Source organism: Ptychodera flava, chromosome 1 (genome assembly GCF_041260155.1).
Source record: "Ptychodera flava strain L36383 chromosome 1, AS_Pfla_20210202, whole genome shotgun sequence".
Taxonomy (NCBI): Eukaryota; Metazoa; Hemichordata; class Enteropneusta; family Ptychoderidae; genus Ptychodera; species Ptychodera flava.
The window spans coordinates 40,558,932-40,583,548 of NC_091928.1; the positions used below are offsets into that span (position 1 = coordinate 40,558,932).

At 36.0% G+C, this 24,617-nt stretch overlaps 1 protein-coding gene across 2 annotated transcripts; it reads right to left on the reverse strand.

The window, feature by feature from the left end:
* Nucleotides 1-600: 600 nt before the first annotated feature.
* Nucleotides 601-24,279, reverse strand: LOC139137248 (MOB kinase activator 2-like). Of its 2 annotated transcripts, none has more exons than XM_070705253.1 (5): nucleotides 24,105-24,279; nucleotides 4,934-5,088; nucleotides 4,432-4,528; nucleotides 3,665-3,789; nucleotides 601-3,195 (listed from the first exon to the last, which is right to left on the reverse strand). In XM_070705253.1, the coding sequence occupies exons 1-5, from the start codon at nucleotides 24,119-24,121 to the stop codon at nucleotides 2,903-2,905; spliced, it is 687 nt and encodes a 228-aa protein (XP_070561354.1). In that variant the 5' UTR covers nucleotides 24,122-24,279; the 3' UTR covers nucleotides 601-2,902. The 2 variants fall into 2 exon arrangements, with proteins under 2 accessions (XP_070561354.1, XP_070561345.1); XM_070705244.1 differs by lacking the exon at nucleotides 24,105-24,279 and adding an exon at nucleotides 14,190-14,343.
* Between the last annotated feature and the right edge of the window lie 338 nt (nucleotides 24,280-24,617).

Below are 24,617 nucleotides of genomic sequence, written 5' to 3' on the forward strand. Positions count from 1 at the left end.
AAGAGCTGATAAATAGCGCCCTCATTAATTTTTTAGTAAATACTTTTGTTCTTCCTCAACCTGGGTCGCTTGATATTTTTTTTACTTTGTCCAGGACTACCGGTATAATTTAATGACAGGAAGACAGGCAATTAAGCCAAGTACATGTACATTATGGCTAAGAATACGGAGCAACTAAAGTAGGAAATTTTATTACATTGACAATTCATGAACATTTTTGATGAACCTTGTTTGAAGAGGAGTTCACAATTGACAACCAGAGTTGGTAAATTGTGGCCTTGTGTTATTGTATTGAGAGGTTATAAACATCAAGCTGCAAGCGAAGGTGTCTGGCTGCAGATATGAGACCTATGGGGTGAAATTAGCACGATACACTCACAGTGAAGAGGGATACACTCACAGTGAAGAGGGAAGACTTCACTGAACAATACATTTTTTTTCTAAGTGAAATTCACCGTCAGCAGCCCAAGTGTGTGCGAGTGAAAGGAAAGTGGCGGCACACATACCAGTACACTGAGAGAATGAACACACCCTGCTTGCAAAGACTTAATCTGCATGTCATTTACACACTCTGAACTGATCCTCACAAATCCAAATATGTACTGTTTGTTTTTCCTTTAATTTATTTTCAAACAAGAAAGAATTCCAGCATCTGAATCTATCAAGTTTATGGTATTCCGCCAAGACATATCTTTATCGTCTTTCTCTGTAAAGCATGACAGAAGAAGTACTTGCATCACACATTATTTATCTGTTGCAATATTTTAAACTTTAAAACACAGAATGTCTATCTAAAACTAGTCATGGGACACATAATAGATACAGAATCTTCGTAGAGTGAATCATGTTGGCAGTCAAATGTTGATATTTAGAGTTCACCATTACTTCAAAGACAGTTAACCCTTTGAGTGCTTTAATTTGTCCCACCAAAATTTTAGTACACCATTTTTACCAATTTTTATGAATTTTTCTGTAATATTTTTGATGACTTTGGACCAAATGCACATCACTTTTCAATGGCTACAGCTTTTGATCAAATTTTTGGGGAAAAGCTGAAAAAAATTGACTGGATTATACTTTATATAGGTGACAAAAATTGACTTTGGCACTCAAAGGGTTAATATGATTCACACAGTTAATAGAGAAAACTTCTTCCAAAATTATTTTCTACATCAGTGTCCCTCTAGTGGTGTATGTTCTGCATGTCTAACTGCTAGACTAGATTGGCTGCATGTAATATTTGTACTACATGTACTACAAATGGCCGAGCCAAGACCAAATAAGCACTGGCAATAAATGTTGCTATCGGAAACAATGATTAATGACAACTATATGTATAACAGGCATGCAGCTTTGAGGCATTTTGTCTCAAATCTTTCAGAGGGAGGGGGGATCATCGGAATTGTGCTCAAAGGTTGTATGGGACCCACACGACCAATGTAAACACTCTATCCAAGGTACAGTGGCAATTGATGAGAGTTAAAACATGCTTGTCACAATATACATCAGAAAATTTAAATGTTGCAGCTATGTTGACGCAATTCATCTAGAGATCATGCATGAGATACACTGTTTGTGAACAAGAAAGTCGCACAGGCCTGTTCTGATGACCCCCGTCCCTTCAAACTGAAATGTACAATATTAAAGTTATTTCAGAAAGCAAAACGGTTGCATTGATGTGAAATACTACAAATACCGAACAAAATAACATTCACATATTCAAGTGATCTGAACTTTCAAAATATATCTAGAGTTAAACCGGTGACAAAACTTGAGTTGATGGAAATAATTCCAATAAAACTGAACCAATTTTACTGATATTTTAATAAAATAAAATGCAAAATAAAATAAAGTGTCTCAGAATAACCCCAAGATCTTTACTGTATTTAAACTATGTGACTCTAAAACATTTTCGTCACTTTGACTACAGAAGTTTGAAATATTTGTACATGTACGTGTGTCAACAAATACACTGTATTTTAAATATTTGAACAATGTTTAAACTGATATCCAGAGATATGAGATTTTTTTGTGATCTATGATAAGAGATATACAGTTTGTAAATTCATATTATGATTAAGAATAGACAATAGTACAGTCCTTGAATTGCTTTAGTAGATGGCAGTCTTTTTCTCCATTATTAATAGTAACATATATTTTACAGCTGTAATGTCATCATTTTCCTACTTCTACACATGGAGGTATCACACAAGAATTTCAACTCAAACAGTCATTTTTTGATTTGGAATCAATCAGCCATGTAGGATTTGAAACCATTCAGCCATGCTGGATCTGAAATCACTCAGCCATTTTGGATTTGAAATCACTGAGCCATGATGGATCTGAAATCATTCTGCCATTTTGGATTTGAAATCATTCAGCCATGCTGGATCTGAAATCATTCTGCCATTTGGATTTGAAATCACTCAGCCATTTTGGATTTAAAATCATTAAGCCATGGTGGATTAGAAATCATTCAGCCATGTTGGATTTGAAATCATTCTGCCATTTTGGATTTGAAATCATTCAGCCATGTTGGATCTGAAATCATTCAACCATGCTGGATCTGAAATCATTCTGCCATTTGGATTTGAAATCACTCAGCCATTTTGGATTTGAAATCATTCAGCCATAGTGGATTAGAAATCATTCAGCCATGTTGGATTTGAAATCATTCAGGCATCTTGGATCTGAAATCATTCAGCCATGTTGAATGTAAATCATTCCATTAATGGGCTTTGGAATTCTTCAACCATACTGCTTTTGACACAATTTCGCTACATGGCAAAATGTCATTCTACTAGATTGGATTGGTTCTACTTCTCATAACTACGTTGCATCTGTAGATCTACATATTTGATTTGATTAACCCTTGCATTATCAGCGAAGGATTCACCTCAATCTACCTTCCTGTTGTGGCATTTGCAGTCTGCGATACATCTTTGGATCTGTGTTTGTCGTTATTGAGTCCTAAGACTTCGATGAGATCGTCCAACAAGATATACTCTTTGCTTTCAATTAAGTTAAACTCCCGGGAAAAGTAAATAAAGTGTGTAAACAAACAGTTGAGATGTGCCGTCATGTCCAACATAACCATGTGTTCAAAATGCGCTTGGTAAATATGTGCAAGTACATGAAGCAACAAACGAAATATCCTCTGGACGATGACATCATAGTCCTGTGGGAAGACATTTCCTGTGGGTGAAGGAAAGACATTGATGTTACAATCGCAATTATTACAATTTTCCAAATGAAGTCACACTGTAATTTGCTGATGACATTAGGTAGTAATAAAAGAACATCATTTATTTATAACTTGCCACAGACTTTATTATTTGTTGTGTGAAACAACTCCCAAACACAGGCATCATGTAATTTTCATGGAACAGCGCCCTCACTCATGATGCACTAGCTAACCGCCATTTTGAAAAGTGATGGTAGTAAAGGCTGATAAATATTACATGGTTTCTCAAGTCATTTTACAGAGCTTCCTCTTTGTACACAAAGAGTGTAACAATGGCAATATGCCACCAATATTTTCTTGTGCAGGCACAGCATGTAGGTTTAATGCACAAACATTTAGTTATGCAGGACAAGAGCAACAGAATCACCATGGCATATTGAACGTGATTTCCTTTCATTAGGAATGACCCTTAACACTTACCATATTTGGTTGGGAAGACGTGTTCCTCATTCATAAGTTTTTGAACAGACGTCATGACATAGTCCACATACTGTGCAGCTGTGCATTTCAACTTCTTACCCTTCTCATCTAACCATGTGTAAACACTGCAAAGAAATGAACACAAATATTTTATGTTTCCATAGTAAATGAGTCTTCTTCATTTTGTTTTTCAAAGGAATGAAACCTCAAAGCTTTGGATGTTTCTGTTTTAATGCATGTGAAATGTTAGAATCTTCACTGCAGTTTCTGCAGTATTCTCATTAACATTTTGCTGTTTTATGATTACCAATTAAATACAAATCGCAACAAATTTTATTATTCTGTTTAAAGCCCCTACTCAATTATCAGATTTATCTAATATAAATATTATTTCCTTGATAAAATATTCAATGGAAAACAAAAGAATGACAGACTGTTAATGGGCTGTTGACACATTCGCTAATGTGAGAACCAGGGATTGAGAAGGGCGCCTTTAAGGGAGCATACGAAATAGCCAGAAGCTGGCAAAAACAACTACCTGTAAGCTAAAATCTGCTGGCTGTGAAAATTATAGTTACGTAAAAAATAAGGAGACTGTGCACAAACTTATGAGTTGTCACACATTCGTAACTGCCAATACATTTATTTTTGCCGCCTGTAACCAAATTTTCTACATCCTTGATATGATTTATTTTCTACTGCCAGCCTGCCTGTCATATAAGGTGACCTTCGACCTATTATTAAAAATTAAGCCAATAGGAACTTACGTTGTATTTGGTGCTGTCATCACTGTACACTGTGTTGATGTGCAGAACTCTGATATACAACCGTACTGCAAGTTTATGTTATTAAAAAATGCTATGGCTGTAAAACAAAAACACAGAAACAGTAGATCATCAAATCTAATTTTTTGGAATATTTTGATCAAAGTGACTGTTTGCCAAGAGGACAAAGTGAATATAAATTCATTGAAATTTGGAGATTTTGCTATTAGAAAAAATGCAACTAAAAGTAACCATAATTTTTGTTAATTCACTGACCAAATGTCATGTATTGATACACAATGAAGCAGTTGTATTCATTCCTTGATTAAATGAAATAAGAATTCACTACTTGACCAGATCAAACCAGAATTCATCTTTTGCCACTCCAGCTTTAGAAAATGAGGCAATTTTATGGGATAGTCTTTTCAATTTTGTGTGGTTGTTTGTAAATATCTAGCCTAAAAGCTGCATTCTGTCACAATAACACTAGGACACTGCCACTTACCAAATGTTGCAAGCCACTCGTCAAGTTCAATACCATCAGGTAATTTGACAAGTTCTGTAAAATCCAAATGGACTATTTTGACACTGGTATATTTAGGATCTAAGTACAGCTTTTTCTCTTCAACTTGAGGCTTCTTTTCTTTCCGACCCGCTTTCCTAAGTGATGAGAAATGTGGAAAATTAAATGACCAGCTTAGGTTTGTATAATGAGTAAACTTCATGATATTATTCCAAAATCAATTTTGCTATTAATTTTGATATCATATCTCTTTTTGATTGTTTTGAAAAGTTATCTTCATATCAAGTTTATGGAGATGTAAAAGCTTCAAAGATAAAATGTCCATCGTTTAGGTTGATAAAAAATATTCTCTACATATCAAGATCGTCCTCGGTGCCACATGTAGGTCAGGTCAGTGTTGTGTTCTGAAACATAACATCAAAAACATACGCAACATCAATAGCACAGAAAAGACATCCTGACACCCTAACAACATACAATTCAGTCTGAAGCATTCTATTCTCATATACACTGTATACATCATACATGATTTTGAACCAAGCTAGGGGGTCTGATATCGAGAACTCCCCAGTGTAGGTGACCTTACATGACCTCATTTGCTGACATGCATGCATTCTCTGATTGTAGGAACAATATCGCATCTGTTTCTTGCACGATCTCACAAAAAAATATTGTTTGCAACAATCAAAACAATTATGCAATGATTCTGCAACATTTCCGCACAGCACTTCGGCTCTGTTTGAGGAGCACTCTACACATTTGCACCATTTAACTCAAACTGAGGACTTCTCAGCTACTGTAGCCTACACAAACCGACTGACTGAGTGGGTGTGGTTAATAAAGATGCACATCAATAAAACTGGCAATCTGGCCACTATTAATAGTACAAAACTAACATCAATATCTATCATGACATCATACGCAACATATCCTTTCTACTTCTGAGATTCAGTTTCTATTTTCCTATTTTGATGCGTTTGATATCATTAAGTAACTAAAGTTCACCCTGATGAAGCAGTTTTCATTTCAGCTGTGAGCATTATCTCAATTTTCTGAGCAAGTCTCAGCATTTCAAAACTTTTTTCTGAGCTACTCTCAACATTTCAAAAATTTGCAATTTTCTGGGCTATTGTAAGGAGTTCTCAGAATTTAAAAACTTTACTGACTTCTGAGCTCGAGCTGATAATGGTTTTCATTTACAATTTAGCTCCTTGGACTTACAGTGTATGTAAATTACAAAATAAATTGCATGAACAAATTCAGGAGTATTTTTGTCTTGCTTCTACGGTTAACAGTAAAACCATCAACAGTTTGTGAAGTATCACAAGATAAAACTTTGTGTACAATTCAACTAATGTGTGATTACACAGACATTGTACCAGACACATCATTGTTCACTTTACAGATATTATCGTGTTAATCACACATGAAGATAAACAAATCGTGATACCAATATTTGACCGTGTGTAGCTTATCTTGCAAGGATTCCTAGACTACAGTACACCATCCCGTAACACTCATACATGTAGGTCACATTGTTACAATGAACCTGCACTCAGTACCTATGCATCAGTTGTTGTATGGGTGACAAGATAATCATTGCATGCAAATTAGACTCTCACATTGGCAGCTTTTTTGTATCAGATAATTTCTCAATTTCCTATTTAAGAACTGACATTTGCATCTTCTGTTTGTGTAATAATAACACCACAATGGATTCAACAGAGTCTGGTATCACTCTCACATCCAAGTTGAGCACTTTGCAAGATGATTCACAGTGTTCTCCACAGCTTGAAAAATCAGACAATTTACATGACAATGCCTAATTTGCATATTCTTTTGTCATGAACATGTAGTTATTAACATCTGAATAGATACCTCCCAAATCAGAGGGGTGGCTCTCCCCTAAAATTCCCCCTGTGGAGAACGCTGGATTAATTAAAATAGTACATAGCAGAGAGGGACACACACTTGTATTCTACAGTTATTTGTACACATACATAAGTACATGTACGACATGTATTCAGTAACTCATTCCTGAGGTCAATAACGAAGTCAATGCTCAGGCTGAAGTATTCAACATTCTGAGTTCAAAAAAAGGGGTTTTTCAGAACTCTACAGTACCTGTGAGGCTTTCTTGTTTACAAACAAGGTACATGTATTTCATGTACGATAGATGCATCATATTAACATAGCAGCACCATTTAAATTTTATAATGCACATTTTGAAACACATGTTTTAACTTTCATCAACCGCATGTGAAACTTGGATACAGTGTTTACATTGGTCATACGGTCCACACAACTTTTGAGCACAGTTCTAATGACCACCTTCCCTTTAATACAATGTCAATGCTTACTTAAAGGCCGGTGGGGAACTCTATCCCTGGGATCAAGTTTGTCCAAGTTTGTAAGAGGATCATGGAAGTGTCATAGCCTTTTGTTTTCTGTTGAAATTGTAATCTAGTAAGTAAATTTCCTGGAAAGACAATCTCACGTTTGACACAGGCCTTTAAAAAGCCCTTTTGGCAATCCCTGGGATTGCCTTTGTTCTAGTTTGTAAGAGGATTACGGCAGTGTGATAGCCTTTTGTTTTCCATTGAAATTGTGATCTAGAAGGTAAAATTTCTGATGAGACAATCTGGCACCAACACAGGCCTTGAAGATGACAGTTGATCCCTATATACATGTAATGCGTGTGAACATGACAACGAATATCATATATCATATACTGGTACATGTATGTATACCGTACCATCAGCAGCTGCACTAGTACCAGGGATGCAGAAAATAGCCGGCAGCCGGCAAAAACAACTGGTGGTCAGCTAAAATTTGCCAGCTGTGAAACTTTAGTTTCAGTATAAAATCAGAACATTTTGCACAAACTTTATGGAATGCAGTGAGGCTTTCAATGTCATGAAGTATTTCGATGACAATTTTACAACACCATAAGTGCAATTTTAACAAGGCACACTGAGGTGGATAATAGATTTTTCAGAAGTTTGAAGAAATCAATATTTTATATTTCTTGGGTTTCTGAGATTTTCGAGAGGAATAATGACAATCCAGCATCTTCATGTACTGTAGCAATAAGGATCTGAGGTACTGTACACATAATAATGACACCCACAAGGAATGTTTGAATCTTTTTCCATAGTTTAGAATAAAAACCATGGATTACATGTATAAAGTATTTAATTACCTCAATCACAATCACATTGGAAATTCAATATGGCCATTATTCTCTATGCTGTCACGTTTAAACATGAAATTTGTACATGCTTCAGAATGGAGACTGTGCACGTTTATTGTCTGCAACCATTTCAAAGTTCGGCTATGTCTGTTATAACCAGCTAAATATTCCAAAATTTAAAAATTAAAATAAGCTGTCCTGTAGTGTACATCCTACATTGATATTAAGTACCTCTCATGAATCTGCATTATGAGTACGATCAATGAACGCGCCAGCAACAGAAGTTGCTGAACAATAAAGCACTGAATATTATGTACAGCAATTTCAAAATATTTATAGGTCACCAAACGAAACAACGCATTCACACATGTCTAGCATTTCGGTAGCCAGGAATGGACAAAAATGGCACATAATACCAAAGTTTTATCAGCTGACTAAGAATGCCTAACCTATGTGTACGATCTTTGAACTGTACGAACACTGAGAATGGACATTTACTATTTAGTAAGTACTGCTCTTTGTTGAATTCAATCAGAGGTGGAAATGTTTGTACAGCTCTATTTTATAATTATACTGTCATGAACTTCTGTGTTTCACAAACTACCATTTGATTTAATACCAACAATACGTTTTCACATTTAGCTTTAAAAAATGGAAAATTCTCTCCTAAGGCATTATGTGCCTTGAATCAGAAGTCTTTCAACCGTTCCTTTACTGTACAAATGTTGGTATGAAGTCATTGCAAATTTGTACGTATCCGAGTGACAACAACATGACTACGGTATTAATAACGACATTTTCTGACTCACTGGAAAAGTAATCACTAGCCGGATACATTAAGTATGACGGAATTTCGGATTTAAAATTTATTCAGCGAAAGTTGAGCTGAAAATTACGACTCAATATAGTGGCAGTATAGTGGCCAACGTAAGACTCCTATCAGCTGAGTTGAAAAGCCTTTAAATATTGGGTGAAGCAGCAAAGTTTCTTTAAACATTCAAAATATTTCAATAAAGTTTTGATGGCAACGTTGTTAATTTGTGAGTCAACTCGTGTCAAATGGTGCTATGACTGTGAGAAAATGCGTATCCTGTTCTATACATACATTATGACCTCAAAATACGTGCTACTGTGCGTGACCTTTGACCTTGCAGAATGCCTCCATCTCCTTATACAGTTATCTGATCTTTGTACTATTATTTTATTTATAACAAAAAAATCTGCATGGCATAAAGTTTTCATTGAAGACTAATCAGAAAGGAGACAGATTATGTTAATAGTAAAATTCCCAAAATGGCTGTCATTCTAGGCACAGCTGAGAACTAAACAAGAAATAATTTTTCGTTGATCCTGTTCTGTACAGCACCTTCAGGTTTTGTTTGTAGGAAGTTTAAAATACATGTTAATCATAATAATGCATGTAAATCATCAGTTTGGAATTACAGTATATGCTCAATGAAGAGTGATTGACAGTTGACCATGAACTTCTCATTCATAGCAATGTTCACAAAATCATTTTCACTTAGACTGGCTGTGTAGACAATCACAGCAGATAGAATCAGGAGTTGGCCGACAATCTATGCGCTAGCTACTGTGTTAAGAGCTAATCCTTTTGATTATGGTTGGGGTAGAGTACGTATCTATGTTTTGTCTTTGGTAATTGTCTGAGATCTATTTTGTCTTACTAATTACAAATGCTTTTGTACAATGTACTACGTAGTACCATACCGTACTGTACCAAACAATAATGTAGTTTCTGGCGTAACGTAGAAACTATATCGGCACAGTCAAATTTGTTGTGAAGTTGTTAGCATTTCTGTAGAGGAGAACTTGTACTATGTAGCAATGCAAAGAAAAAACTCATTATAAGTGGAGTGATAGAAATCATACAAAATAATTTTTCATTTCATACATTATAAAAATCTACCAAATTAAAAATTAATGTATTGCTTTCAGTATCAGCATTTCTGTTGGCTGCTCAATCAGACATGTTAACCCATTGAGTGCTGTAATTTTTCCCTCCAAAAATTTAGTGCAAAATTTAAATAATTTTTTGAATGTTTCTACAATAGTTTTGATAATTTTGGACCAAACGGACATAACTTTTAATTGGCTACACTTTTTAATCAAAATTGTCGTGGACAATCTGAAAACAAATAGTCTAGATTTAAAACAAATAGTCTGCCTTACATTTTTTTAAGGTGACAAAAATTGACTTTGGCATTCAAAGGGTTAAATTAAGTTACGGTTAAACACTATCACTAGGCAAAATGTTTGAGATACGATGATCTACACACATATACTGATTCTGTGCATTTGTAAAATACACGTAAGTATACCAATAAAATGAAAAAGTACAGTGTACACTTGGTGTGCAAATATCTGTGTTATGTATACTCTCGTTCTGCATAGATGTACACTACATTATAACATTATACTATAACATTATAGTACATATATCAACATATTGATATGTTCCATATACAAAGACATACTTTCCACATACCATCAATGTTGCATTCTATATATGTCCATATACTTAAAAACACTGAACATACGTGTACATACATGTAGTATGTCAAACCAAGGTCCCTCACTGAGGGACCGTGGTCACCACCCTCTACTGTCTGGTCGAAGATTTTACCTAGTGTATACACAGGTAATGCTACAAAAGTTGCTTTACAGCAGGTCAGCGAGCAAATACATGTAAGGAAGTGACTGCTTTGAAAGTTAGCGAGACGTAAACTCTCATGAGAGTGTACTGCCTGAAGGTGATCACAGTGACACAGTACCCACTATGTATGGGTCCGGGTCTGGGTATAAACCATGACCTGAGACAGGTTTCACTATAACTGTACATTACGTCATCAAAGTGTGGAGTCTCAGCAAGGAACTGACAAGATGTCTAGTAGGTACTTGGGAAGCACCATGGGCCAGTGGCCAGAGCAGTGGACTCAACGATCACAGAATGGTGAGTTCAAGCCCCGGCACGGCTATGGTGTTGTGTCCTTGAGCAAGACACTTTATTCCTCATTGCTCCTCCCCACCCAGGAGTGATGGGTACCTGGTACAGTGTAGGACAGTGGTTGTAATGTGTGCGTTTACAATGTAGCTCTGCTGCGCTGATTGGCTACACATGTAAGCTGTTGTTTGCTTCCAAGGGAGTTGAGTGGTATCAAATTAGGTCCAGTGACCAGGGGTATAATAATAATAATAATAATAATAATATTTATTTCTTACACGCACTACACATACGTCTCAGTGCGATTTACATATTTTAAAAAAGAAACAAACAAATACTAAAAACCAGCAACAGCAATAGAAGAAAACGAAAACAAATGATGTCAAAATCTGTCAACATCTGTACCATTCTCGTACAATAAACAAAAGACGGTGATAAAAAAATTTAAAAAAATTAATTGATAAAAATAAAATAGAAATTGTAAAGCGTCTTGAGTACAAGTACCATGACTTATGGATATGTGCACTATATAAGAACCAATTATTAGTATTAGTATTAGTATAATAATATATTATATATTAGTATTAGTATTATTATTATTAGATAGTTGGGGGCCCTGGAAGCATCCATTGTCTTCTAAATTCTACCATGACTGAAGGGAACTGGATTAAGACTGGATGGTAGCGTACTGAGATACAATGTACAGTATCTGAGGAGTGTGAATTTAAAGGGGCAACGCTTTTTATTAACTTTATCTCTGAGCAAAATTGACCAACTGTTCACACATTTCAAAGGAGAAAAAAAGGACTAAAATCACATAAACAGTCAATGTCAACAACCACTAACGTGAGAACCAGGGATTGAAGCCTGCCCCTTTAAGACAATGCATGCAGATTTATATTTGAACAATAAAACCAAATATGAGCTAAAAACAGCTAAGGCAGAGTTTTGTGAACAGTAAAACTTTCAGAATTATTGTCATTTAAGACAAGGTGGGAGAAACAGTAGATGTTTTCAGTCACTCTATCCTGTGTAATGCTTCTGGGGTTTTTACAAAGTGACCTTCAGCAAAGGCACTTTACTGATCCTCATTGCTTCATTACATTTTGATTGGTAGTTGCTACCTCATTCTGTAATTGGATGAACGCCTGTCCCATGATGGATTGAATTAAAAATTTATTAAATTAGCACCCTGGTAACACAGCTGGGGATACACAATAGCAAAATTTATGATCCTTTACAAAATACTGAGCTTTTCTCGATTTTGCCTATCCTCACTATCTGTAAATAGGACTGTTCACGGTTACAGGTTTGTTACAAAATATAGCTGCACACACACAACATATCGGACAGCGCTGCTTGAAATGCAGACAAATTTTATCAATTTGTATGCGTGGCTTTTTTTGCAGCTTGTAGTCTGTGTCTTGAATATGTCTTTCAGTATATATTGTTACACTAGTAGTCACCTAGTAAGATGTATTTTCGTCATTCTTGCATATGTAATTTTCAAAAATCTAAAAATGGAGACAAATATTTATTTTTGCATAGCAATGAGAGAAAGAACAATGACATCAATTGTGAACAGCCCTATACAGACTGACATCCAACTACCTATCGTCTTCATATTTCAGATACATCCAGACAAATGATCACCTGACCAAATAACCAAGATTTTGTCAAAATATTGAAAACACATCTCTGTAGGAAATCAAGACATCAACAGGTATAATGGAAACACAGCATGCAGTACTGGTAACTTTGGCAACGCGTTTGTTGTGATGTTCTGTTACCAGATTCAATGCAGACAATATGGTGGATGGCAGCAGTTACTGACAAATGACACAGTCTGTTGCTATGGTGACAGGGAAAGGTCACGAAACAAGATGAAGTCATGTGTGGGTATTACGTGTACGGAATCTTCATCAATAACTGAGATTTGACGGCAGCGATGATAACAATCTTCATCATTTCACTTTAGTCATTAAAAAACGCGAGCTACACAGGTGCCTTATGTAAACTGATGTAGTACGTACCATCAAGAATATTTTACTTATGACAAATCCTCCAGAGAATGTTAGCGTGTATGGATATTTATGTGACTGTAGTCTCTGAGGGTAGGGTCAGATTTGCCCATGACCTTTGACCTATGAGTAGGTTGCCATAAATAAGAAATGACGCCAGAATATTCTACAACATAAAGTGTTTTAAAATCCTTTTGTGTCTACATGTATGTTGTTGGGTGTGTTTCTGAAATGTAACTTCCCCTATTTTGAAAAGTGAGTATTTCCATTTGAATGTCTGCACATCACTACACATAAACTGTAAAAAGTACACACTGTTTTCTGATTTGTTAAAGCAATTTTTTCAACAAAAATCCTCTTTACATTTCATTTTCTGCTGTTAGGGATATGTAAATCATTTCATGGAGAATTCTGACAACAAAGCAAACCTAGCAAAAGTGAGCTTTCACTGGTTTATCAGTATTCTGCCATCACATTTTATTAACGTAACGAGTAAACTTACAGTATATTGGTGATGACAAGGAAATATTACACAATCTTGGAAATAAGTCAAGGCAGTTTCCTGAAATGCAAATAGTTTGTCAACGTATGGAGAATTTTTGCAACAACAAGAAATGTGTCGACATAAACACAGATTTCTGTAAAATTTTTATGGAGTTTGCATAAACAGCTGACTTGATGAAAATTTCCATTTCAACAAGGATTACGATTTTATTGATAAGATGTTGAGTAAATGAAAGACATGCTGTGTTTTATGTTAGATCAAAATGATGTCAGTGAAGACACACAAGTAATATATACCAAACTGAAAGTAAAATCATAGTTTTGATGAATATAGGAGTGTTAAATGAACAGAAATGTCTGAAAGCAGGATGTGGACTTTAATCTGTGCTATCGCATGTTACAGTACTTGTAGTGCCCGGTACATGTGTGATTTGAACGCTTAGAAATGATGTCAGTGACAGTCACCTGATGCACAATGTCAGTGTTCCATGCAGACTACCGTGCTGATACAAGATGACAGTTCATGTGTCTGATAATACATGTACTTGATCTACGTACCCTAATATTCGACCGAAGAAGAAAGCTGTACAGCCCATCACGGTGAATTCATGGAGGCAAAACGCTGAGTATATTTGGTTGCATATTCCAAAAAAGACATTGCAATGTACGACACCACACCTACACATCTGCAGTGAACCTTTGATAGAGACAATCCATTCTAAACAGAGGGGTGATTTTCACCACACTTGACACAGATGGAGCAGACATCACTCCTTTTCTTTCAAGGATATCATGGCTAATATTTTGTCATCTTAGTAGTCATGACATTCACAATATTTGATAATGTGCTCAGACAACTCTTTAATTCTTATGTCAACACTTCAACTCTCAGGATAAATACTGCCCCTCTATTTCAGACCCTGCAACCCCTGCTGAAAAATGGAATGCCCAAGGCTGAGTAAACTACAACATGACAAGTTTCCCGGCAACAGCATTTTTTACAAAAACAGTTAATTATTAATATGACAGCTAAGTGTTGCCTAAACATGTCATTATTTTTATACAAAGAATATTGACAGGCTGTTTTTGTGAGAGAGAGTGCCTCCGCCCACACCAGGTCATGACAAAATAAACATGTATGGAGAAAATATTATAGGTTTTTCTGTTTTCTCAAAATTGTGCAACATTTGGCCTGTGTACATTTTAGCAATTGACACCAACTATTTCAGAAAATCATGCTGACTATGGTAGCTCACATGATAAATGCCAGTCACATTGATGCAGAAATTAATAAGGCAGTGACGTTTGCAATTGCAGTGACATTTTTTCCCTCCAAAACATAAAAATTTGAGACAGTAATTCAAATCCCATTGCTGAAAGAATCTGCATTCTTGACTCAAATCATGACTGATTTTGCAAATTTTTTCAACTTTCCGATGCCGACGTGGAACCAAAGCGAGTTCATCTCTTGGCAAGGCAGTTTGTCTAAAGACTGATTACTGTGAGAGTAGTGACTATTATTAGACCATTGCTACATGTATGATGTGTACATTTTTCATTAAGCTAATAGTCTTGGAACCAACCAAGTGAATCAATCTATAAAGTCATTTCAACTACAACCATAAACACACAACTACATGATACACTGAACAAAAGTTTTAATTTAGGAATAATTGGCGAATTTTACGGCTTTCACGGTGCAGTACACATGTTCATTAAACATACGGGAAACATGGAATTTCCTATTAAGCTACATTACTGCCATCAGCTTAAAATTCTGACATAATTCTAGAATTTTTAGTTTTAAAGTGTAGTTTATTTTATCCTAAGTGTCGAAATGTGCAGAGTTCAACCTCTTCAAATGGCCTGTATGTTATGTCAACGACTGAATTTAATCTAAATAATAATTCATTTTCAACATTAATCCTTTGAATGCTGTAATTTTTCCCGCCAAAATTTTATTGCAACATTTCACCAATTTTTTATAATTTTAATGTATTTAATTTACTTTTTTCGATAATTTTGGACCAAATTTTTTCAGATTATTGTCAAAATTTTGGTAAAAAACTGTAGTCAACTACAGTTTTTTACCAAAATTTTGACAAAAATCTGAAAAAATTGATGAGTAAATTTTATAACGGCAACAAAAATTGACTTTGGCGCTCAAAAGGTTAACTTATGTATATTGGATACTGTACATAATGCATTATGTTTGCAAGGATGATACAGTGATAGAACAAACAATTCATAAAATCAAAAACAGCAACAACAAACAAGTTGGAAAAAATTAAATTTTGCTCCAAGACACTGTGATAAAACATCTAATACACGACATTGTTTGCTGTTTTTTTAGATGATTTTACCAAGTAAATGTCAAGTACCTGTACAGGTTACAGTTCATCATTGGAAATATGTTTGTCACAAAATATGTACACTTTTTCTCTAATTAATGAGAAAACAGAAATGACCTAAGCATTTGTTGCAGACAAGTGTGGTGTCACTATGGAGACACTGTTACATATATAATGAACATTTCTCTGTTCATGGATCATTAGATCATGACAAGAGGCTGTGGTCAAAACTGGAAACAAAAAATTGCAGAACAACATTGGAAAAAATTTTTGGACAGAAATTATTGACTTTTGAAAAAAAAGAGTTTCACATAAATGTGTAAATTTTGAAAAAATAGTACGCAGGCTGTACAACATCTGAAATAGATACAAGGTCATTTTATGGAACACAAAAATAAATTGTGTAATATTGGCATCCTGACCACCCCCATCTTGAGACTCAATGGTGCATCCCTTAGTTGCATTGATGAGCTCATCCATTTGAATATTACATCCCTGACAACAGAGAATGATACTACAAACATGGTTACAAATTTTGCGTGTATTAAGGATCTCCAACCTTACATGTAAATTCCATAAAACTTGGACGTACAGATTTGACGTTCTTTGCTAAACCGATTTCAGATAAATTGTCTTTCAGTACTGAAATTTTGCTTCAGAACTTATGTCTGATTAATATAGCAAAGTTATTGGTCTGACTTCCAAAAATGTGAGCATTAATGATTGATTACTTTCAGAATTTGCTACTGAGATTATCAAGCAATCCACAAAACCAGCAATCCAACCGACATTTTAACAATCTTGTGACGAGTAGTTATAATTTCCTGTTTTTGGAGGAAGTCTCTTTTTAAAATTATATTTTATAACTTTTTATTTCCTCTTCTCATATTCAAGTGGTTGCCGTAGCCATTGTTGATGGTAGGGTTATTCAATTCATAAATAAAGAGATCAAATAAAATAACAGTTTTTGTGTCTGAATAAAAACCCATAGAGTAGCAGGTTAGAAATTCAAATATACCCACATGTTGTTTTCTAAGTAAACTGATGTACTTTCATCACTGCTAACCATATGTACTAATTTATTCTGGTGTTGCCAATCCAAATGTTGACGCAAGTGGGGAGGATTTTCCCATTTCGTTGAAACATGGGTTCTGTTCTTGTTGTTGTTGTTGTTTAATATTCTACAAACAAGTACAATCCTCGGCTACTGACTGAAAAGAAAGTACAATGTACATTGTCATCAAAATGCTAGAAGCCACCACAGGGCTATGCAGTAAGTTTTGATGATATTTAACTGTTAACTACAGCTGTAGTTTCTTTTTCTACTCCCAAAATATCGCTGACAATTATTTAGTATTCAGCTTGTCAACTCAGCCTGCACATGTGTAGACTGCACTGTTATTGTTCACAAGTAAATTCTGATGCAGACTAGAATTAAAATGTAAACAATAACAGTGCATTTCACATGTACCATAGACGCTGTGTTTACAAGTTGATAGTGAGTGTTCAAACATAATATGGAGATGAAAAGAAACTGTAGTTGACATATAAAATAAAAATATGTGGAAAAATCATAATAAAACTACTTATATGTACAACTATAGGCCTTTTAAATTGAAAGGTGATGGTAATGAAAATGGGGGAGTGGGGATTAGGAAGGGGAGGGGCTTAATGAAGAAAAGAGAATTAATGTTTTGGTATTATCGCTGGATACAGCTGCAACGAGACAAACATGGATGTGCGAGATACATGATACCAATAGCAGTATTTTGAAATGATCCTGATTCCTTGGGTCAGGGTTGAAGTGAATCCATTCTGTATTTCAAAGAGTTGAATGTGTATTTGCAGAAGTCATGTTGCCAACTTTGCTAGTCCTGCACAAAGGCCGTAAAAACATGCGTCAAAAAGGCAAACAATGTTAATTCAATAATGGTCAGGGATGTGGGGTTGTTTACATGGCCTGTCCTTCTTCATGGATGAGAATTTATTGAGGGGCAACTGGCTGGCAGAAACTTAAAATGAGTAGCTGGTAAAGTTGCCCTGTGTACGACTTACAACAAATACACTATGCCTGTACATGTATTCCTATTTCATCACAGTGCATAAATCCTTTGAGAGCCAAAGTCAATTTTTGTCGCCTTTATAAAATATATCCCACTGGCCCAGTCATTTTTTTTCAGATTTTTGCCAACATTTTGATAAAGGACTGTAGCCAACGGTGTATGATGTCCATTTGGTACAAAATTATCACAAAATTACCAAAAAAGTTCATAAAAAATTGATAAAATGTTGGACTAAAATTTTGGTGGGAAAAATTACAGCACTCAAAGGGTTACTAAAGTATTGACAGACCACTTGAACCAGTTGAATTGCAAATCTCTGGTCAAGCCAAGAACACATCAAAACATTGTCATTAGAATACATATCACCTGTTTGTGTATTTCCGTTTACCGTGTCTCTGAACTCTGTACACTCTAACTGCTAACCTACATGTCATCAAACATTAACTTGTGACACTGAGATGCCCTCTTTTCAGGACACAGGTATTCCACTTGTCCATGGGTTTACATGTGCAGTACAGGTGTACCTTGTACGCATCATGCTAATTAACTGCACACCATGGACATCCAGTATGTGTTCAACTAACTCTAGGGTTTGCATGCATGCAGGTGTACATGTATATGCAATCATGCTAACTGAGCACTAAGGACATATGTACATGTATTCCACTAACCCCAGGATTTACTTGCATGATACGTGTATGCATCCCGCTAACTACATGTACGTACTACAAGGAGGGTTAACCCTTTGAGCGCCAAAGTCAATTTTTGTCACCCTTCTAAAATAGAACTCGGTCCATTTTTGTCAGATCTTTGCAAAAATTTTGATAAAAAACTGTGGCTGATGAAATATTGTGTACATTTGGTCAAAAATTATCAGAAATTACAGAAAAATTCATAACAATTGGTAAAATGTTGCACTAAAATTTTGGTGGGAAAAATAAAGCACTCAAAGGGTTAATCCCTTCAACAGTACTACTCCTCAGTTTTTATTTCAATCTCCCTCTCTCATCCTGAGGTTACCGTTCCATCAACCCATCCTCAAAAATGTTCCCATCTTCCTCATTTACTGCCAGGGGGTTTGCTTTAACATCCACAGAATTCATCCTGTCTCTGGGGTTTATCATGTCACCAGTCTTAACCTGATGATTTATCTGCCTTGTCTGGTACAGTTCCCAAGGATTACAACATCTCATCATCTTAACCCCCTAACTCTTTGAGTGCTGTAATTTTTTCGACCAGAATTTTAGTGCAACATTTTACCAATTTTTATGAATTTTCTGTGATTTTTTTGATATCACATTTCATTGGCGACAGTTTTTTATCAGAATGTACGCAAAAATCTGAAAAAACTGACTTGGGTATATTTTTTAAAGGTGACAAAAATTGACTTTGACGCTCAAAGGGTTTTTCAACCTACAAGACCATTTTAATTAAACATGTCACCAACTCTCTGTCGTTGACACGTTCATTTAAATATTAAAATGTTTTCTTTCAAAGATTATGTCATTATAAAATAAAGTATCCCATGATTCCACTGCTGTTTTCAAATTTCAAGACAGAGTCATTTCGTATGTCTAAAATATGTCACACAAAAATCAAATTTTGAAACATTTCCACCAAAGTTACATGTACCTGGCAGTGGATAAATTAAGTTTGGACAGAACATCAGTCAACACATTTGCAGGTGTATATTGTTCAAAAATACAGCACTGCATGTTAGACATCAGTTTCTGCCAATAGAAAAGTAGACAAACCGGTATTTTGTCTGATTGCTGTCTGTTTGTTTAGTGCTGCACCTTTGAATCATGGGCCTTGAAAATGTTCTCATCACTTTTTATCATTTTTGTCATAAAAACGCACACACAGACACACAAACAGACACACAGATTATACATTAATATATATATACCAGGGTACATTATTCAAATTTTATTATTTTTGTGTCAAAAACAAATACAGACAAACAGATACACACTTCCCTGAAAGCCCAAAATTGTGAAGTGCCGGCTACATCTACAAGGTATTTCCAACAATCCTCAGTACAGTGGGCATTTACACCACAAAGGTCAGGAGAAGGTCTCGTCTTTTACTGGAACATGAAAACAATCTTTGTCACACACTGTAAATGTACTTTCTTACATTCCTCCAAATGACCCTGAATAAATTCAAAAGCAAATATAAATATATCCACATTATCATGTGTTAAAACAATTGTTGTACTGACTATATAATAGTACATTATACCGATTTCGGATTTGTATTATTAGCCAAGCCACTGTTCACACATCATACCTAAATGTAACCTCACCATCACATTGTCAGGCAGTCCAAATATTGTGAATTATTCTTGAATACTGTATAGTCGTCATACACAATGGACAAATCTGCTGCGCTCTGAGCCTCTGAACCATATTCACTCCAGCACACAGAGTCACCTCTGAAGGGTTAAAGCAGGTCATAAATAATGTGACTGCACAAATCTGAGTAAATCCTTTGAATAACCCCATGCAGCCATAACACTCCTATACATGCAGTACCACCCTAACATGAATTGTCGCACCCTATACATGTATGCTGAACCTGTTTTGACCCTTGCTACAAAGTTCGTAAGTCACAATCAGGTCAAGTTGGCTAAACCCAGTGAGGCATAACATGCAATATCTGATGCATACATGTAAGGCCCCTGAAACAGAGATACCGTAAGCATAATTTCTACTGACTAAACCTGCCATAATATACATGCTAAGTGGGTCAAAACACTTATGGCTTTGGCTCAATATTGTGTTTTACCACAGTTACTCCACTGTAACCATGGTTTTACTGACTTCAATGATGGAGAAATGATATTTACAACATATATACCACTTTGCAGAAATAGAGGAGATACAGGCAGGGTGTTCTATGATCCTGGCTTGTCCTAGGACAGAACCTCTTTAAATTTCTGATTTAAATCAGTGAGAGATTTGTACTGTGCCCAGTCAGTCAATCAGATACTCCAATCAGCTTCCAGTAATTCCAAGAACCTGAGTGATTATCGAGGTTAAACTTAGCAATCTTTAGGTTACAATAATTGCTATGTGCCCTCTCTTTGTCACTGCACTACAACTGGTGAATATTCCCTTTGATATATTGGTACAGTCATCATGTAAGATTACAAGAGCGACATGTTATGATGCCAAAAGCATTGACCAGTGTTCCTAAATTTTAGACACAACCTCTGATACAATAACAAGTTTGCTTTTCGTGGATTATATCATACTAGTATATTGATGGTACAAATACCGCAATCTGATTGGTTGAAATGCAGAAAATAACCATGCTATATTCATGATATAGTATGGTTTGAACAGCCACAAGCTCTCATCTTCAGAAAAATTTCCTTTTTTGACCTTTCACTCCAGAATTTCAAAACCACCACAGCAATAAACCACACCTAGCAACGGTGCACCACAAGATTTTGACCAGTTCACTCCACATATACACTCACTATCCCTCTTGCACATAATGTCATGAAACGGTCAAAATCTTGTGGTGTACCATTGCTGGGTGTGGTTTACTGCTTAAATATAACATCCATAGAATGTTACACAGTCTTAGGAAATACCAGACCGAGAATGGTTGAATTTTCTAGAAAGATAGTGAATAATTTTAAGCAATTAACTGTTCTCTAATAACGGCTCATCACTGGTCATTTGCATACTCAAACGACACTCATTTATTATACACTTTTCATACCACTTTTACAGCTAAAACCACTTTCAAAAGTTCAAATCTTTACTACGGTAACTGCATTTGACTGATAAATGCCAAATTCACGCAAAAATTCACTGTCGGGCAATTCTCTGCATCTCCTGTTGCCAGTCTGCCATTGCACTGCATTAAGATGTGTACTTTCACTCCCATAATCCTTTGTGCTTGAATGATCCCCAATGCAGTGAAATGGTGGACTGGCAACTGGAGATGCGGGGAATTGTCCAACAGTGAATTTTTTGTCTGAATTTGGCATGTATCAGTCAAAGGCAGTTACAAGAATAAAGATTTCAACTTTTGCAGGTATTTCCAACCGTCTGATGTTATGTTTTGAAGGCAGAAGTTTTATTGTGTTGGTTTTGCAAGTTTTGGACTTCTCGCCGATTTGTCATGTCATACCTTCCATTCTTTATACTCTTTTTGGCCTCACACCTCGCTCCCGGGCCTTTGATAGACTATCAAAGCAATGCTGCAAGCACCTGTGGTGAAACCGAAGAGCACATGGCCCATACTCACCAATGTTATAATCCTAAGGGGTACACTGGCTTCACAAAGGGCCCCTTATGAGCAAGGGAGATTGGGACTTGTGGCATTCTGTTTATACACATTCAGGGCAAAAGTCTTGACAATTTTAACGTCAGTAGAAACACTAATAGCTTGTGCAGAGAGTGGCTTGATGATATGCATGCGTCATTACAGGACAATAAGACGTTATCCTCAACCACATAGTCGCTGCCATTGTAATCCAACATTGCTTGTGAGTGTGTCATTGCATGTCACGGCCCAAGCTGTGATACTATACTTCTCCACTTTGATCACAGTCACTCAGTGCTATGATCGAATTTGCAAACGATAGCTATAAAGTTACTAAGATATAAAAGGCACTAATATTTTGTATGGGATAAAATATATAAAACATCATTTGATTGATAGCAGACTTAATTGACTTCTGTCTAAGTCACCACTGGGTTCAAATCATGCTTGCATCTGATAGGTCAAGTATCTAATGCCTTTTATAATGGCCAGAATATGTAGGTTTTAATTTAAAAAATAAAATTAAGCTCACTAAGAAGACATTGAATTCCGTGAGAAAAAGAATTAATCTTCGTAATTGAACTGGTCCAAGTCTCATTGCTGGATACTTTGTCGGCTTGATTATGAATTGCAATCAAGGCTGCATGCTGCTTCTAGAAATACACTGTGGCAATAAAGCCTGCATTTCAATTGACAATGATTATACCAGTCACAGACAGCGGGAATGATGTATGAGTGTGACGTACTGTGCCACTTTGTGATTCATCTCACATTTCTCATTATAAAACCGAGATAATGTTTTCAGAGTGGGATGGTTACACAACAGTTCATACCATAATGTTTTGGTACATCCCCTGATGGAGGGACTGTGTGGTCACATGTCAGTGCAAGCAGGAAACATTAACCAATTTCTGGGCATTAAGTACCACCATTTATATCGTCTGGGATTTAAAAGTGCAAAATGGCCTTCCAGGTCCTTACATTGAAAGTCTTTTTCTCACACAACCTTGTCCAATTTGATTCTAGGGAGGCCTTACATGCAGCACTTGTTCATAGTGCCTAGATCATAAAGATGCTTTACTGCTAGTGATAATTACAATTTGTATGGTATCCGAAAAACTGGTAACTCGTTTGTGTCAGTCGCGTATGAGTTTTACACGTTTTTTTTTCCATCGCCCGTGTCTTCGTAGACCCGACTTCCACATGCTTGTCAGTGGTGCCAATCGACAATGCAGAGTGTGTACAAACTGTTCCAACAGCACGAATAGCGGCATGCCACGAACGAGGAAGTACACAACAAAAAAATGTTCCAACGGTCTGAACCGATGGACACATCATGCATTCTTGTAATTTCAAAACACAGCCAATATATATGACGTGGGTCTCTACGATATGATGATAGCTAAGTTGTAATATGATATTGCGTGTACGAGTGTGCTCGACTCGGCACATTGTAAACATACACACTTCAGATAGTTCGTAACAATGTCAAGGTCATTTAGAAATGTTGGCGTTGGCTCGTTCCAAGGGTGTTACCTTTAAGACTCCAGTAGAACGGCGACAAACGTGATGTCGGATCTCTCACTGTAATATCTGGAATATTGCTGAGAACGTCTGGCGAAACCGTTCACAAATATTCCCATCCCTCGGTACCACAATGCAACGTGACATGTGTAGAAGTATCATGTACCAATGACATCGACATAGACCTTACATTTATACTGAACACTCTCTCTTGCCGACCTAAAACTGAATTAATTTTTCTTTACACTCACCCCATTAACCAATCCATGGCCTCGGAATATTCTCTAATTATCGCAGCTTCAAAACAGATGCCCTGGTAGATGATCTGGTCATTACTTTTGGGGGACAAAACGTTGTATTTTGGGTGACTTTCAACCGGTGCTCGTTCAGGTTAAGACAGCTGTATGCGCAGTACGACTGCGCAATAGCGGATTATCCAAAATCCTTTGCGTGTTTCCTCGACAAAAGAACAGCGCCAGAGAAAGTGAAAATTGGTTGCTGAAATTTAAAAAATGACCGTTTGACGAATACAATTTGTCACTAGCTTTACTTGAGTAATGCAAATTTCATTAAAAAGGTCAAAAGACCTGTTTTGAATTAAAGAGTTGCATCACTAAAAAGCTTATGTACACACGTCTATGGGGCGAATAGTCCCAGAGCTGAATAGATCACGAGTGACTGTGGTAAGTTACGAAACTCTGCTCTTGCGAAGTCAGACGAGCCATAAGTTTATACCTGTCTCTGTATGTTAGTACTATTTCAGC